The following is a 16,103-nucleotide window of genomic DNA, read 5'->3' as shown; positions in this document are numbered from 1 at the left end:
ATTAACATTACGTATGGCGAATCACATTTAACAAACCAAACATTCAAATACCGGTATAGAAGGTAAAGTAAAAACCCAAACCGGTCCCTGCATCAATACCGGTATTTCATAAAATACGTTATACCGCCCAGCCCTAATTCAGAGCGTTGTCAGTTTTTAAATTCAGACCGTTTCGCTCTCCGGAGCGCACACTAGACGTCCGGGGTGAGGAGTAGGGTTGATTTGAGCGTTCTGGCCTTACAACTGCAGTCAAGCACCCAAGCTAGACACAAATAAGACCACTCTGACCATTTTACTCGCCCTAGCAGAGCTGGTTAGGCAGTTTTCGTGTTAACCAGAGCGTTGGTGACTGTGCTGCTGGAAACAATTTAATTACGCGTTTTTGCCGACATTTAATGACACCAGTCATATTCAACAGGTGTTGAGTGCTGGTAAATTCATTATTCTGCGCTCTGGTTCACTCAGCCTAGAGTGCTCTGAAATCGGAGTAGATAGCCAGAGCGAATTTACAAAAGCACCCAAATGTTCATTGAGAACGCACAACGACTATACCATTTAGCTAAGAATGACGGGAATAACCAAGACAATAAACTTTGGGTAGTTAGACAGCCTATAGTTAATATACTGTCAAGTTTGATGTATAACTACTAACATTAGGTAGATAGCTAACATACCGGTACCTACTGCTGTAATGATATGCTATGTGGTTTGTAAGGACAGCGTAGCTAACAAATTGTCAGCCAACATAACGTGTAAGGTAACTTATTTGAAAAGTCATTACTTTATTACATTGAGTAGCAAGCTACCGCGCTCTATCGATTCTGCGGATTGACCATGCTTTTGGTGCACAGTTGATAGCGCGTTGGACTTCGGGCAAGAAGGTTGAGAGTTCGAAACCTGCTCCCTGCTTGTTTCATTTGAAGTCGTGCACAATTATCAGTTTATTATTTGGTTTATATTGCCCATTCATTGTCAGTTAGAGACAGTAGTGCATTGGGACCCAAAAGCATAATCAGTGCTCTAACTCCCCCTTGGTCGTTAAGGTAAATCTGGTCTGTGATATGGGGGTGGTTTTTCACACCTAGCTCGGCTATTAGGCTATTCTTTAGTAAAGGTTGAATAGTCTATTGTTCAGCTATTAGCCCCCCTCCCCAACTTGCAACAAATTGTTGTTACTCCCATCTCGTTCCTCGTCCTCTTCAACGAGTCATTCTCCGCCTGAGTAGCTCGCTTGAGGGCGTGCTGGCAGGACAAAAATATTTGTTATGAAATAAACTTTTTTCTTTTCAATCAAAAATAACTGTTATGAAATGAACTTTTTTTTTCAATCAATAAAGGATGAAAGAACATAATATGCCTGTCAGGGAATGCTATTCTGATATGTCAGATGAAGCGTTAGACCAGAAAGTCAGGGCCATTAAGGCAAGGATGCCCCATGCGGGCTTTAGAAGGGTCAAAGGAAGTCTCCAAGCAATGGGCCATTGTGTACAATGGAGAAGAGTTAGGGAGTCTTTGTAGAGAAAAGTTAGGGATTCTTTGTAGCGAAAAGTTAGGGAGCCTTTGTAGCGAAGTGTTAGGGAGCCTTTGTAGCGAAGCGTTAGGGAGCCTTTGTAGCGAAGCGTTAGGGAGCCTTTGTAGCGAAGCGTTAGGGAGCCTTTGTAGCGAAGAGTTAGGGAGCCTTTGTAGCGAAGAGTTAGGGAGTCTTTGCAGCGTGTAGATGGTGCAGGTATCATTGCCAGAATGATCCAGCTTCGTTGCATTGCTCGGCAAAAATACTCTATTCCTGCTCCCCTGTCTCTCGTCCACATTGATACAAATCATAAATCGATAAGGTACTAAGATGTATAATGTCTCCATCAAATCTAAGAAGTTATTTGAACTTTTTTATTCTTACTTAGTCATAGTTTTCTCACTTATTCAAATTTTCAATGATGTATGAAATGGGAGTTGTACTTCATCAACTGGTAATACATTAATAATGAAGCAGGTTAATAGGTTAAACATTTCACTTTTAATTCCAATGCTTTTTTTCAAGATACAACATTGTCATCTTTGGCGGTATAGAAGGATTTTCAAGGAAGGTAAGTAATATCATTTTGTATACATATTGCATATTTCCCATCACCTAATCAACAACCACAATACCAGTCTGGTGTTAAGCTTTCTGTGCTGTATTGACGTATCCTGAAAATGACATCTGCTGCTTTAGATTGAACAGTCGTATCTCAGTTATTGTTTTCATATCTACAAAAACTAAGCTATTTTCTTTAATTTCAGAGTGCGAGCTGATGAAGGGGTAGAAAATGTAGATATTGCCAGATGTACAGTTGAAGTTGGAAGTTTACATACACTTAGGTAGGAGCATTTCACAGAGTTGGAATAATCACCCTTCAAGTACAGAGGCGAACCTGACACCTCACCAGCTGTTGCCTTAGCACTACACAACTGATTCAAATGATCACGTCACCATCAAGCTTCAAGTGGTATTTACAGTTGAAGTCAGAAGTTTACATACACTTAGGTTGGAGTCATTAAAACTCGTTTTTCAACCACTCCAAAATTTCTTGATAACAAACTATAGTTTTGGCAAGTCGGTTAGGACATCTACTTTGTGCATGACACAAGTAATTTTTCAACAGTTGTTTACAGACAGATTATTTCACTTATAGTTCACTGTATCACAATTCCAGTGGGTCAGAAGTTTACATACACTAAGTTGACTGTGCCTTTAAACAGCTTGGAAAATTCCAGAAAATTATGTCATGGCTTTAGAAGCTACTGATTGACAGTATTTGTCATCATTTGAGTCAATTGGAGGTGTACCTGTGGATGTATTTCAAGGCCTACCTACAAACTCAGTGCCTCTGCTTGGCATCATGGGAAAATCAACAGAAATCAGCCAAGACCTCAGAAAGAAATTGTAGACCTCCACAAGTCTGGTTCATCCTTGGGAGCAATTTCCAAATGCCTGAAGGTACCACGTTCATCTGTACAAACAATAGTAGGCAAGTATAAACACCATGGGACCATGCAGCCGTCATACCGCTCAGGAAGGCGTTCTGTCTCCTAGAGATGAACGTACTTTGGTGCGAAAAGTGCAAATCAATCCCAGAACAACAGCATAGGACCTTGTGAAGATGCTGGAGGAAACAGGTACAAAAGTATCTATATCCAAGGTAAAACAAGTCCTATATCGACATAACCTGAAAGGCCTCTCAGCAAGGAAGAAGCCACTGCTCCAAAACCGTCATAAAAAAGCCAGACTACGGTTTGCAACTGCACATGGGGACAAAGGTCGTACTTTTTGGAGAAATGTCCTCTTGTCTGAAATAGAACTGTTTGGCCATAATGACCATCATTATGTTTGGAGGAAAAAGGGGGAGGCTTGCAAGCCGAAGAACACCATCCCAACCGTGAAGCATGGGGGTGGCAGCATCATGTTGTGGGGGTGCTTTGCTGCAGAAGGGACTGGTGCACTTCACAAAATAGATGCCATCATGAGGGAGGAAAATTATGTGGATATATTGAAGCAAAATCTCAATACATCAGTCAGGAAGTTAAAGCTTGGGTCGCAAATGGGTCTTCCAAATGGACAATGACCCCAAGCATACTTCCAAAGTTGTGGCAAAATGGCTTAACCTCTATGGGCTAGACCTACTCAACAGCCAGTTGAATCCTGTGGCGCGTTATTCAATTCCTTAGATATGCTATTACTTCAATTTTTCAAAAATATGACCATTTTACACCATTTTAAAGATAAGACTCTCGTTAATCTAACCACACTGTCCGATTTCAAAAAGGCTTTACAACGAAAGCAAAACATTAGATTATGTCAGCAGAGTACCCAGCCAGAAATAATCAGACACCCATTTTTCAAGCTAGCATATAATGTCACATAAACCCAAACCACAGCTAAATGTAGCACTAACCTTTGATGATCTTCATCAGATGACAACACTAGGACATTATGTTATACAATACATGCATGTTTTGTTCAATCAAGTTCATATTTATATCAAAAACCAGCTTTTTACATTAGCATGTGACTAGCATGTGACTAGCATTCCCACCGAACACTGCCGGTGAATTTACTAAATTACTCACGATAAACGTTCACAAAAAGCATAACAATTATTTTAAGAATTATAGATACAGAACTCCTCTATGCATTCGATATGTCCGATTTTAAAATAGCTTTTCGGTGAAAGCACATTTTGCAATATTCTCAGTCGATAGCCCGGCATCACAGGGCTAGCTATTTAGACACCCAGCAGGTTTAGCACTCATCAAAGTCAGATTTACTATAAGAAAAATGTTCTTACCTTTGTTGTCTTCGTCAGAATGCACTCCCAGGACTTCTACTTCAATAACAAATGTTGGTTTGGTCCAAAATAATCCATCGTTATATCCAAACAGCGACGTTTTGTTCGTGCGTTCTAGACACTATCCTAAAGGCTAAATAAGGGTGACAAGCATGGCGCAATTCGTGACAAAATAATTCTAAATATTCCATTACCGTACTTCGAAGCATGTCAACCGCTGTTTAAAATCAATTTTTATGCAATTTTTCTCATAAAAAAGCGATAATATTCCGACCGGGAATCTGCGTTTAGATAAACAGACAAAGGAAAAGAAACCATTCGGTCGAAGCGGGCACACGCCTAAGCCCATAGTACTCTGAGTGGCCACTTGCCAAAAGCGATAAAGTGTTTCAGCCAGAGCCTGCCTCGATATCGTTCAACGTTTTCCCGGGCTCTGAGACCCTATGGAAGACGTAGGAAGTGTCACGTTATTGCACAGATCCTGAGTCTTCAATAAAAAGACCCAAGATGAAACACTACTTCTCAGACAGGCCACTTCCTGCTTGAAATCTTCTCAGGTTTTGGCCTGCCATAGGAGTTCTGTTATACTCACAGACACCATTCAAACAGTTTTAGAAACTTTAGGGTGTTTTCTATCCAAAGCCAATAATTATATGCATATTCTAGTTACTGGGCAGGAGTAGTAACCAGATTAAATCGGGTACGTTTTTTATCCAGCCGTGCAAATACTGCCCCCTATCCCCAACAGGTTAAGGACAACAATATCAAGGTATTGGAGTGGCCATCACAAAGCCCTGACCTCAATCCTATAGAACATTTGTAGGCAGAACTGAAAAAGCGTGTGCGAGCAAGGAGGCCTACAAACCTGACTCAGTTACACCAGCTCTGTCAGGAGGAATGGGCCAAAATTCACCCAACTTATTGTGGGAAGCTTGTGGAAGGCTACCCAAAACGTTTGACCCAAATTAAGCAATTTAAAAGCAATGCTACCAAATACTAATTGAGGTTATGTAAACTTCTGACCCACTGGGAATGCGATGAAAGAAATAAAAGCTGAAATAAATCATTCTCTCTATTATTATTCTGACATTTCATATTCTTAAAATAAAATTGTGATTTTAGCTGATCTAAGGCAGGGTATATGTACTAGGATTAAATGTCAGGAATTGTGAAGAACTGAGTTTAAATGTATTTGGCTAAGGTGTATGTAAACTTCCAACTTCAACAGTAGATAATAATTACAATTATCAATAATACTATAGATACTCACTGCTACTACTATAGGAAGAAAGTTTTATAAAGCCTTATACGAAGCAGACATTGCAGTATTGATACAATGAGTGGTGTAGAGAATAGCGTAAAATTGCAACAATCAAATTCTAGAACAGCAGTATAGAATTTTGGTACCGCGTGCAAAAAGAACTCACACTGTAAGTGCCGTTATTAATATTTAGAACTTACGCATCAAAAGGTTAACGTTAGCTGGCTAGCTAGCCAGCAATGTAGTTAGGCGCTCTCTATCTAGCCAGCAATGTAGTTAGGCGCTGTCTATCTAGCCAGCAAGGTAGTTAGTCTAGTTAGCTAGCAATCTGTGCTACTTAAGTGCAAACACTGGACTGGCACCAAAGTGAACACTTATCCTTGATACAAAAAGAATGCCATTACTGCCCGGCATATCCGCGGGAGTAGCACCCCCTGATAAATCACAATTAAAAAATATATATACCTGAATATAAATAAAAATATTATGAGCCTAGAAAAAAACTCGTCAGCCTCCCTAAAATCGCTATCGGACCCAAAAATCCCATATCGGTCGGGTTCTACTTTTTGTTGCATTGTGAGGGTGAAGTTAGAAGCCCAGTGGAAATGAGGGCCCATGTGTTTGACGGTTTATTGCTATCTGTTCTCCTCTTGAGCCAGGACGGAAGCAGAAAACTCCTAAGAAGTTCACTGGAGAGCAACCCTCTATCTCGGGGACATTCGGACTGAAAGGTAGACAGACCCTCAGCCTATGTCTTCTCACAGCTTCTCTCACTCATGTTTGAAATAAAATTAGGGGGAACTCACTCACCAGACCACTACTGGGTCATTTTGATTGACTACACTCTTAGAAAAAGAGGTGCGATTGATAACCGCAAATGGGTTCTTTGACTGTCCCCATAGGAGAACCCTTTGAAGAACCCTTTTTGGTTCCAGGTATAACCCTTTTTGGTTCCATGTAGAACTCTTTCCACATTGGGTTCTACATGGAACCCAAAATAGTTCTACCTGGAACCAAAAAGGGTTCTACCCGGAAACAAAAATGGTTATCCTATGGGGACAGTCAAAAACCCTTTTGGAACCCTTTTTTTCAAAGAGTGTATGCATCTGAGAGTCCCCCATCCGCTTCGTTTGTCTTAGTGGTAGTGGCCTCTCTCGCTCTCTCTCTGTCTCTCTGTCTTTCTCTCTGTCTCTCTGTGTGTGTTAATGTGTTTGAACTGTCAAGGTATTCATATCACGACTCAGTGAGTCAGTCTCATACTCTCATTCTGACACATTTTCTATCTTAACACCACTTTTCTCTAAGCTCAGTGACTCACACAGCACTGCATATTACATGACTATCTCTTTCTATATGTTTCTCATATCCCAGCCTCATCTCTCGTTACAACTCTCTCTTTTGTTCATTTTTATTTTTCAGGAATCAGCATTTCTCTTTATGTACTCCTCTTAGTCAGCATCATCCTCTCCCTCTCTTTCCCCCCCTCTCTCTATCATTTTACATCCACACTCATTTCCCCCCATGAAATGCAGCTGATAAATAAAGGGTATTACTCTGTAATTGTCCTGGTGTCATACTGCTCAGCATAACTTAATCTCTCCAGTTCCAGGTTCTCTTTAACTTTAACTCTGACTGTAAATGTCATGAGTTCTGATTACCTTTTTCAATTCACTGAACCTGACCCATGCACATATGCACTCATATATACACGTGTGCGCACGTACACACCATTGGAGGCTGCTGAGGAGAGGTTGGCTCATAATAATGGCTGGAACGGAACAAATGGAATGGCATCAAAAACATTGAAACTATGGAAACCATGCGTTTGATGTTGTTGATACCTTTCCACCTATTCTTCTCCAGCCATTACCACGTGCCCGTCCTCCCCAATTAAGGTACCACCAACATCCCTTGGTACACTCAGTCACACACTCTGTATGTTTCAGGTATGAACAAGGTAGAGGAGAAGTTGAAGGCTGGTCGTGTGAAGAGATTAGAGGGGGGTCTGTTCAGCGAGGAGCCCCAGAGGAAGCACCCTGGTCCAGCCTCTAGGAGAGACCTAACACCCCTCACCTCTGGTACTAATATGGCTGTTCTGGACTACTTGTGAATTTATGTTTAGTGACAAGACAAATTCCATCTCCCAAATTATTCCCTGGTACACACGTGAGACCACTTTGTGTGATACATTTTCACAATATAAAGTATTGATCGATTGGTTGATTAATTGTAGGCTGTCATTGTAAATAAGTATTTGTTCTTAACTGACTTGCTTAGTTAAATAAAGGTTACATTGTTTGGTTGATTTATTGATATATCCTCCTGGTACTCCAGCAGAGGCCCAGTGGCAGCATGCCATCTCAGAGCGGGGGGAGGTGGTGTGTCCTACCTGCTCCATTGTCACAAGAAAGACCGTATCGGGCCTCAAGAAGCACATGGAGATCTGCCAAAAGGTGAGTCAATCAAAACAGAGGCTGTTTGGACCAGCGATCTAAATACATCTAAATAGTGACAATCTTTCCCTTTCATTTGAGATTGCAGCCTATATATTTATCTTACTGCTTGTAGCAGGATCCACACAATATACTGTCTTTGTTCAGCTTCTGAAGTATGAATACATTTGACATAACAGAGTTTGATTTGGGGTGAACTGTCTTTAGCCTCCCTCGTCACCATTTATATCCACTCTAGACACAGTGCCACATCTGGCTTTCATTCCTCTAAATAAAGGATTGTGTTTCACACTCACTGTTGAAACTCTTAAACCCCAATATATCAGTTGACACTTGCCCTAAATAATAATCCATATTGCTCATTTTCTGTATAATATTATACTTGGTACTATGCCACATCTGTTCTTGATTCTATCCCACTCAAACAATTGTGCTGAATACAAAAACTGACTTGCCCTCTGAGTCAATATCAGTTGCCATATGTTTTTATAGCAACATCAAGATCAGGGGTGTCAACCTCATTCCATGGAGGGCTGAGTGTATGCTGTTTTTTGTTATTTCCTTTCAATTAAGACCTAGACACTCAGGTGAGGGGAGTTCCTAACTAATCAATGACCTGCATTGATCAGTCAAGTACAAGGGAGGGGTGAAAACCTGCAGACACTCGGCCCTTGATCGAGATATTACTGTACCGTATATGCTGCTGTGTATAAGAACAATATATAACGTTTTGATGGCTTATATTTCATTCCAAAATGTTTTATGCATTTTTTCATCTGAAATGAATGTTCATGGGTCCCTTTATACAGTTGAAGTTGGAAGTTTACATACACTTAGGTTGGAGTCATTAAAACTCATTTTTCAAACACTCATATTTCTTGTTAACAAACTATAGTTTTAGCAAGTCGGTTAGGACATCTACTTTGTGTATGACAAAAGTAATTTTTCCAACAATTGTTTACAGACAGATTATTTCACTTATAATTCACTGTATCACAATTCCAGGGAGTTAGAAGTTTGACTGTGCCTTTAAACAGCTTGGGAAATTCCAGAAAATTATGTCATGGCTTTAGAAGCTACTGATAGACTAATTGACATCATTTGAGGTGTACCTGTGGATGTATTTCAAGGCCTACCTTCAAACTCAGTGCCTCTTTGCTTGGCATCATGGGAAAATCAACAGAAATCAGCCAAGACCTCAGAAAAAACTTTGCAGACCTCCACAAGTCTGGTTCATCCTTGGGAGCAATTTCCAAATGCCTGAAGGTGCCACATTCATCTGTACAAACAATAGTACGCAAGTATAAACATCATGGGACCATGCAGCCGTCATACCGCTCAGGAAGGAGACGCGTTCTGTCTCCTAGAGATGAACGTACTTTGGTGCGAAAAGTGCAAATCAATCCCAGAACAACAGCAAAGGACCTTGTGGAGATGCTGGAGGAAACAGGTACAAAGGTATCTATATCAACAGTAAAACGAGTCCTATATCGACATAACCTGAAAGGCAGCTCAGCAAGGAAGAAGCCACTGCTCCAAAACCGCCATAAAAAAGCCAGACTACGGTTTGCAACTGCACATGGGGACAAAGGTCGTACTTTTTGGAGAAATGTCCTCTTGTCTGATAAAGACCATCATTATGTTTGGAGGAAAAAGAGGGAGGCTTTCAAGCCAAAGAACACCACCCCAACCATGAAGCACGGGGGTGGCAGCATCATGTTGTGGGGGTGCTTTGCTGCAAAAGGGAATGGTGCACTTCACAAAATAGATGGCATCATGAGGGAGGAAAAGTATGTGGATATATTGAAGCAACATCTCAAGACATCAGTCAGGAACTTAAAGCTTGGTCGCAAATGGGTCTTCCAAATGGACAATGACCCCAAGCATACTTCCAAAGTTGTGGCAAAATGGTTTAAGGACAATAAAGTAAAGGTATTGGAGTGGCCATCACAAAGCCCTGACCTCAATCCTATAGAAAATCTGTGGGCAGAACTGAAAAAGCGTGTACGAGCAAGGAGTCCTACAAACCTGACTCAGTTACACCAGCTCTGTCAGTAGGAATGGGCCAAAATTCACCCAACTTATTGTGGGAAGCTTGTGGGAAGGCTACTCAAAACATTTGACCCTTGTTCAACAATTTAAAGGCAATGCCACCAAATACTAATTGAGTGTATGTAAACTTCAGACCCACTGGGAATGTGATGAAATAAAAGCTGAAATAAATCATTCTCTATTATTATTCTGACATTTCATATTCTTAAAATAAAATGGTGATCCTAACTGACCTAAAACAGGGAATTTTTACTAGGATTAAATGTCAGGAATTGTTTAAATGTATTTGACTAAGGTGTATGTAAACTTCTGTATGTGTATGAGTTATGTTTCTCATACTTTTAAAACATTTACTTTCGAGGTGCTTTAAAGGGAAGCATTTTACAAGCTAATTTAAGTAAAACTATCTATACAAACCCCACATATATGATCAATTTTTTTTCTTCCATACAAACATTTCCTCTTTGAACATTTATATTTTGGATGCTATGATTTTGATGCTAATTTGGTGCCTCCATTGAAATTGCCATGATAACAACACTAGCTGCAGCATCATTGACTGGACAGAATTATTTTGAACTTTGAGTTTACACTAAGACTACACTAAGGGTTGTCTTAACATTCTGTATTACTCCCCTCGTCCTAAGGGTAAAAAAATGACCCGCTTTCAGTAAACCCCTAAAGTAAAGTAGCTTAATTGAATTTTAAACCCCAAATCCATTTTTCATGAAGAAACAACCTGTCATTCATCACAAACTTTGTGATTATCTGGGTTTTCCCTCTTCACAATGCAGAAAGACTGCATTTAAACGGTGGACACCACTCATTTTTTTTTTACAACGCACCTGTCATAATTGTTTTCTTTAGTAAAGTAGAGGTTTATTATTATTATTGCTAAAGGTACTGCATAAGTTTAGACTTTTTTGTTGTTGTTGCAAGAGATAGCACTTGTATAGCAGAAATGTGCAGAAAGTTGTTTTGAATGCATTTGATTGAAGGGAAACAATAAGTCTTGAACTTTTTTGGCAATATAGTGATATATTCTTATATACTGTACAATGAGGAATTCAACTACAAAATACTAGTCTTCTCCCATTTTTTAACCATTGCCCCCACCCACAAGGTGTATAAACAACAGCAATAAATAAGAATAAAATAGATGCAAAACAAAAATGTGAAGAACATAAATCAATCACCTCTAATTAGCACATGTAGGACAGTATGCAGATGTATTTCTCACATGTGCAGCACATAGTATTTGTTTTACAGTCCTTCTTTGGGGTGCAGAATTGGCATCTCCTCCTCTTGTCTGCCTCAGCTGCAGCCTCAGGTGGATCAGGACAAGATTCAGCTCCCTGAACAGCTTTCACAAGCGCTGCAGAGGCTGATGTGCGAGTGAGGCTCTCCATTCTTTGAATGTGTGGGGTTTACAAGTGCCTTTCCCAGCTGCTCCAGGAACACCCTCTTCTTGTTCCGCTTATCAGGCATCAGGCATCCAGGTAGGGTTGATCTTGTTTCATATCACGAAGGAATTGTATGAGGACACATCAATGATATTATGGAGCTGACCAGGGGCCAGCGGGCATTCATCTTCCTGCAGCTGTAAGTTCCAATCACCTTGTCCAGGTTGTCCACGCCTCCTTTGTTGTGGTTGTAGTCCAGGATGATGGCTGGCTTCCTGTCCTCACGATCACTGATCTCAGCCGTTTTGTGCAGTGTGCTCAGGAGGACCACATTCTTGTTCCTCTTTGGGAGGTAAAAAACTAGAGTGGTGGTGAAGGCAAACTTTGAGAAGGCCTCTCCCCCTTGTCGCGAGGAGTGCAGGAAGGAGCTCAGGCTTGTTCTTTCTAACTGTTCCAACCATAGTGATCTTCCTCTTCAGGAGCTGCTGGCTGAGTTCATTAGAGGTGAAGAAATTGTCACGTGACATTGTGCCCCCTCAGTCCATCTGTCACATCAAGCACAACTCGCATCCCCTGGTTCTTCTCCGGGCCTCCACCGGTTGGCTTCCCTGTGTAGACTTGCATCTTCCAAGCGTAGCTGGATTGTGCGTCACAGGCCACCCATATCTTGACGCCATACTTTGCTGGCTTGCGTTGCATATACTGCCGGGAAGGACTGCGACCTTTTGACAAAAGAGATTACTATCAGTAATTAGTATCAGTGTCACAGAAAACAATCACATAAATCAATTATATTACAGCAATACATAATAAAATTAACAGTGAAAATTGTTAATTTACAGATATAAAAATGTACCTCTGAATGGAACCAGTTGCTCATCCACTGTTTCTTCAGGCCCAGGGTTGTAGAGGTATGGCAGACGCTCCACCCACTTCTCCCAGACCTCTCTTATGGCCGCCAGTTTGTCTCTCACACATCTTGCAGGTCTTGACTCACCGTTATCAAACCGTGGTATTCTTGAGAAAGTGTGAAAAACTTTCAGTGGCACAGGAAATCGCCTTTCCACTCTCTGCATCCCAGAGACTATATGTAGCCTCGCCTTGGGACCTAAACACACCCTCTAAGATTAGCAGCCCTATGTAGGCACGCAGGTCAATCTCATACATTCTTTTCCAGTTGTCTCCATATTTACGGAAACCCTCCAAATTTGTCATCTACAGGATGATTTTTTTCAATGGCTGCTGTGATGAACATGTAGAATGTGGAGGTGACGTCCTGGGCATGGGCAACTGCATGTCTTGTGGGCCCTGGGGTCATCCTTATGACATTTTGTGCTGCCATCCTGCCCTGGTTGTCATATGGTGACAAGGACCATGTTATTTTGCTGATCTTTGACAAAAATGTCTCTCTTTCAGCTTGGGGGATTTCTTCTTCCTCTGAAGAGGATGCATCGTGCTCTGGGTTGTATTCTTCCCCATCTTCTTCTTGAGATATCTCCTCCTCTTCTAAATCATTGGTCTCTTGTTCCTCCTGGACATCTGAAAAAATCTGATCTACGACCTGTTGGGCACTGAAACGTGAACTCCTGGCTTCAGCAAAGAGAGAACTGGGGGGACTGTCATCTGCAGCACCTTTATAGCCTCTGACTCCATTCCCCAGTAGTAAACAATGATTTCAATAAATGTTTATTTTGTCTGAAATTGTTTTTATTTTGTTTGTGAACTTGAGTCATGTGTGGGGTCCTGGAGGGGGAGATGCTGCACATGCACAATAAAGTTTTAGTTTTGTCTGTGTTCAATCAGTAGAACACAATCTCAATTGTGTGTGTGTGTGTGTGTGTGTGTGTGTGTGTGTGTGTGTGTGTGTGTGTGTGTGTGTGTGTGTGTGTGTGTGTGTGTGTGTGTGTGTGTGTGTGAATGATTTTATAACTGCCGGGTCAAAAATGACCCTAAGACAATCTTTGTACCCTGGTGATGTACAGCTTTCCTGGAAATATGAACAAAGGCGTTGTTTCACATTTTCTAATGTTGGGGTCAATCTACAAAAAGTAATCAAATTTCAAGTAGAAAAAATATCATTAAAAGGGTTTTCTCTGCTGTTAAACATAGTGGTGAGTCATTTTTTGACCCTTAAGACAACACAAGGGTTAAGATTGCAGTAAAGGGAGTGAAAGCTCTCACTTCTCAATATTAATCAAAATTACCATGAAATGCAAGATGTATTTGCATTGAACCCTTGATGTCCATTGTAGAATATAGCTAAGCCTTTTTAAACTTCAGAGTAGCCTAAACAATAGTCGCTTTTATTATTGCCATAACCTACCACTCCAGTAGGCTATTCATAGGTTGTACCTCCGTCACTCGGTCGCGTTATGCCATTGTTATGAACATTCTCAAGCCGCCATAGTGGTGCCCTAAAGTGGCTAACTACTATTTAGTCTAAATTACACTATAGTGCCTGGAAATACGATGACATTGCTAAAGTAGTCAAATATCTAGTAGGAAAACTTTGCCAGCATTATCATGACGTCAAATGTATTTCAGACAGATGGTAATGTTGTCATTAGTTAGCAAACTTTGTCAAAAATAGCTAGGAATGCTAACGTTAGCTAGCTAAAATCCAGTGCGCCCCCACCGAATCTTAGCTAGCTAGCTAGCTAACGTTATGCTACATCTATACTCAATTTGGCAATATCAAAATGACAAAAGGCTTTCCTACTAATTATTTGCCTCCTTTTGAATGTCATAGTATTTCTAAGATACTTTAATGCACTTTTGATTAAAGCGTTTGTGGAAACAGACATTTGCAAGATTGTTCCATGATGTTACAATAACAAAAGCGAGTGCACAGCTTGACTAGTCGGATTAGCGACAATTTGATCAACCGTGGCACTATCTATAGTGCTGAATCTCAGCTACTAGGCCTACATTTCTTGTATGTTTGTTTAATGGAGAATCGGATATGTTCCCTGTGACAAAGTCACCACAATAAGCAGGTTATCATAAAGTAAAAACAGCCACAACTTTCCGAAATCCCCCCTGCTAGCCAGGTGCAAGGGGAGAGAAAAGGGCCAACAAGCTGGCTGACATCTTTCAGTCAAAGGTAAGCTAAAACAAATGTAATTTTCACCAGGCTGTAGGCTAATAACCTATAGAAATAGTTTGGTGACTTTGACAGAAATTTGAGTTGATTTAAATTGTGACATATACAACAACAAACCAAATAGATTCCAATCCCTATTTCTCCATTTACTGTGGTATAACCATATCAGATCCTGAATAACACAGCCTATAAGTGGGCATCAACAGGTCTCAGTGCAACCATTTACTCACATTTTGTGACACTATGGCTTGGTTGTGAGTTACATTTTTAATTGGTCACATCGCTGCGAGCTTAGCCGGTCACCTCAATCAAAGCTTTATATATTTGGGACGGCAGAATGTACTACTTAACTGACTGGGTAATGTTTGAAAGGAGAGAGTGCGCAATGGTGTGATAACATCTGATGGTGATGATGAATTTTTACATTTTCACAGTGACAGGATGCACCGGACAGGCAGGGATCATAGCCCAACTGATTCAAAAGAGTTAGAAAACCATTAGAGAAATAGAATGACCTGCAAACAACTTGAGCAACAAGCATTACAGGCCATCACAAATCAACATTCCAAAATGTTTCTGTCTGTAATATGAACAAAATAAAAATGCAGATTTACAGTAAGCTGGTGTTCTAGAACCATTCCCCTTTAAAATGTGTTTCATACCAAAATGTGCAATATCCGGAACCATGTATTTAGAGAGTTGGGCTATTGCGTTTTCTGCATTATGATACTTTTACATGACACTGCAATATTCTATTTTATACACTTAATCAAATCCTTTTTTAAGTTAACCCCTGGTCAGATGTGGTGATTGACAGCTGGCACTCTCAGCTATTCGCATTGGCTAGCTAGCGTTACGTTAGCTTTGAGCTCTTGTGTATCATGGTCCTTTTGATTATGGATCGCTTCGACAGTTTATTGGAGCCTGGGGTATCTGTTCCTGTTGGCCCAAAGAGGAACATTTCTAAACAAGCTCATGACAAGGATATAACCTAGATCCAGTGACACTTAGGTGAAGGGAAACAACCTAATAGCCTACCCACTGCAAACAAATATCAGGCTGTGTCACTCCAAAAATAAGAATAAGAATTTTGCCACAAAACATGATTATTTGTTTCTTGAAAATAAAATTACCTTGCAATATATTTCAAACAAAATGATGTCTGTCTTTTCACCTTGCAATACAATATACCATGTCATGATGGAAAAATAATCTCTTTCACATATTTTAATTAATGTCAATTTACCACCATTTCTGAAAATAGATATAGAGTGGAAGTCGGAAGTTTACATACATCTTAGCCAAATACATTTAAACTCAGTTTTTAACAATTACTGACATTTAATCCTAGTACTAATTCCCTGTCTTAGGTCAGTCAGGCTCACCACTTTATTTTAAGAATGTGAAATGTCAGAATAATAGTAGAGAGAATGATTTATTTCAGCTTTTATTTCTTTCATCACATTCCCAGTGGGTCAGAAGTTTACATACACTCAATTAGTATTTGGT

At 40.3% G+C, this 16,103-nt stretch overlaps 1 protein-coding gene across 2 annotated transcripts in view; it reads left to right on the top strand.

Moving 5' to 3' along the window:
* Nucleotides 1–16,103, top strand: part of LOC106600538 (zinc finger protein 512B) — an 85,463-nt gene that overhangs the window by 46,109 nt on the left and 23,251 nt on the right. Inside the window, exons 8-10 of one of the 2 annotated variants that reach the window (XM_045714901.1) lie at nt 6,243–6,314; nt 7,530–7,661; nt 7,921–8,036. In XM_045714901.1, the coding sequence (XP_045570857.1) occupies nt 6,243–6,314; nt 7,530–7,661; nt 7,921–8,036 (320 nt within the window). Of the gene's footprint in view, nt 1–6,242; nt 6,315–7,529; nt 7,662–7,917; nt 8,037–16,103 lie in introns of both variants that reach the window. The other variant, XM_014191962.2, reaches the window with a different exon arrangement.

This window comes from Salmo salar, chromosome ssa03 (assembly GCF_905237065.1).
Source record: "Salmo salar chromosome ssa03, Ssal_v3.1, whole genome shotgun sequence".
In the NCBI taxonomy this organism is placed as follows: Eukaryota; Metazoa; Chordata; class Actinopteri; order Salmoniformes; family Salmonidae; genus Salmo; species Salmo salar.
Note: the sequence above shows the minus strand (reverse complement) of the source record. Positions and strands in the feature narration are given on the sequence as shown.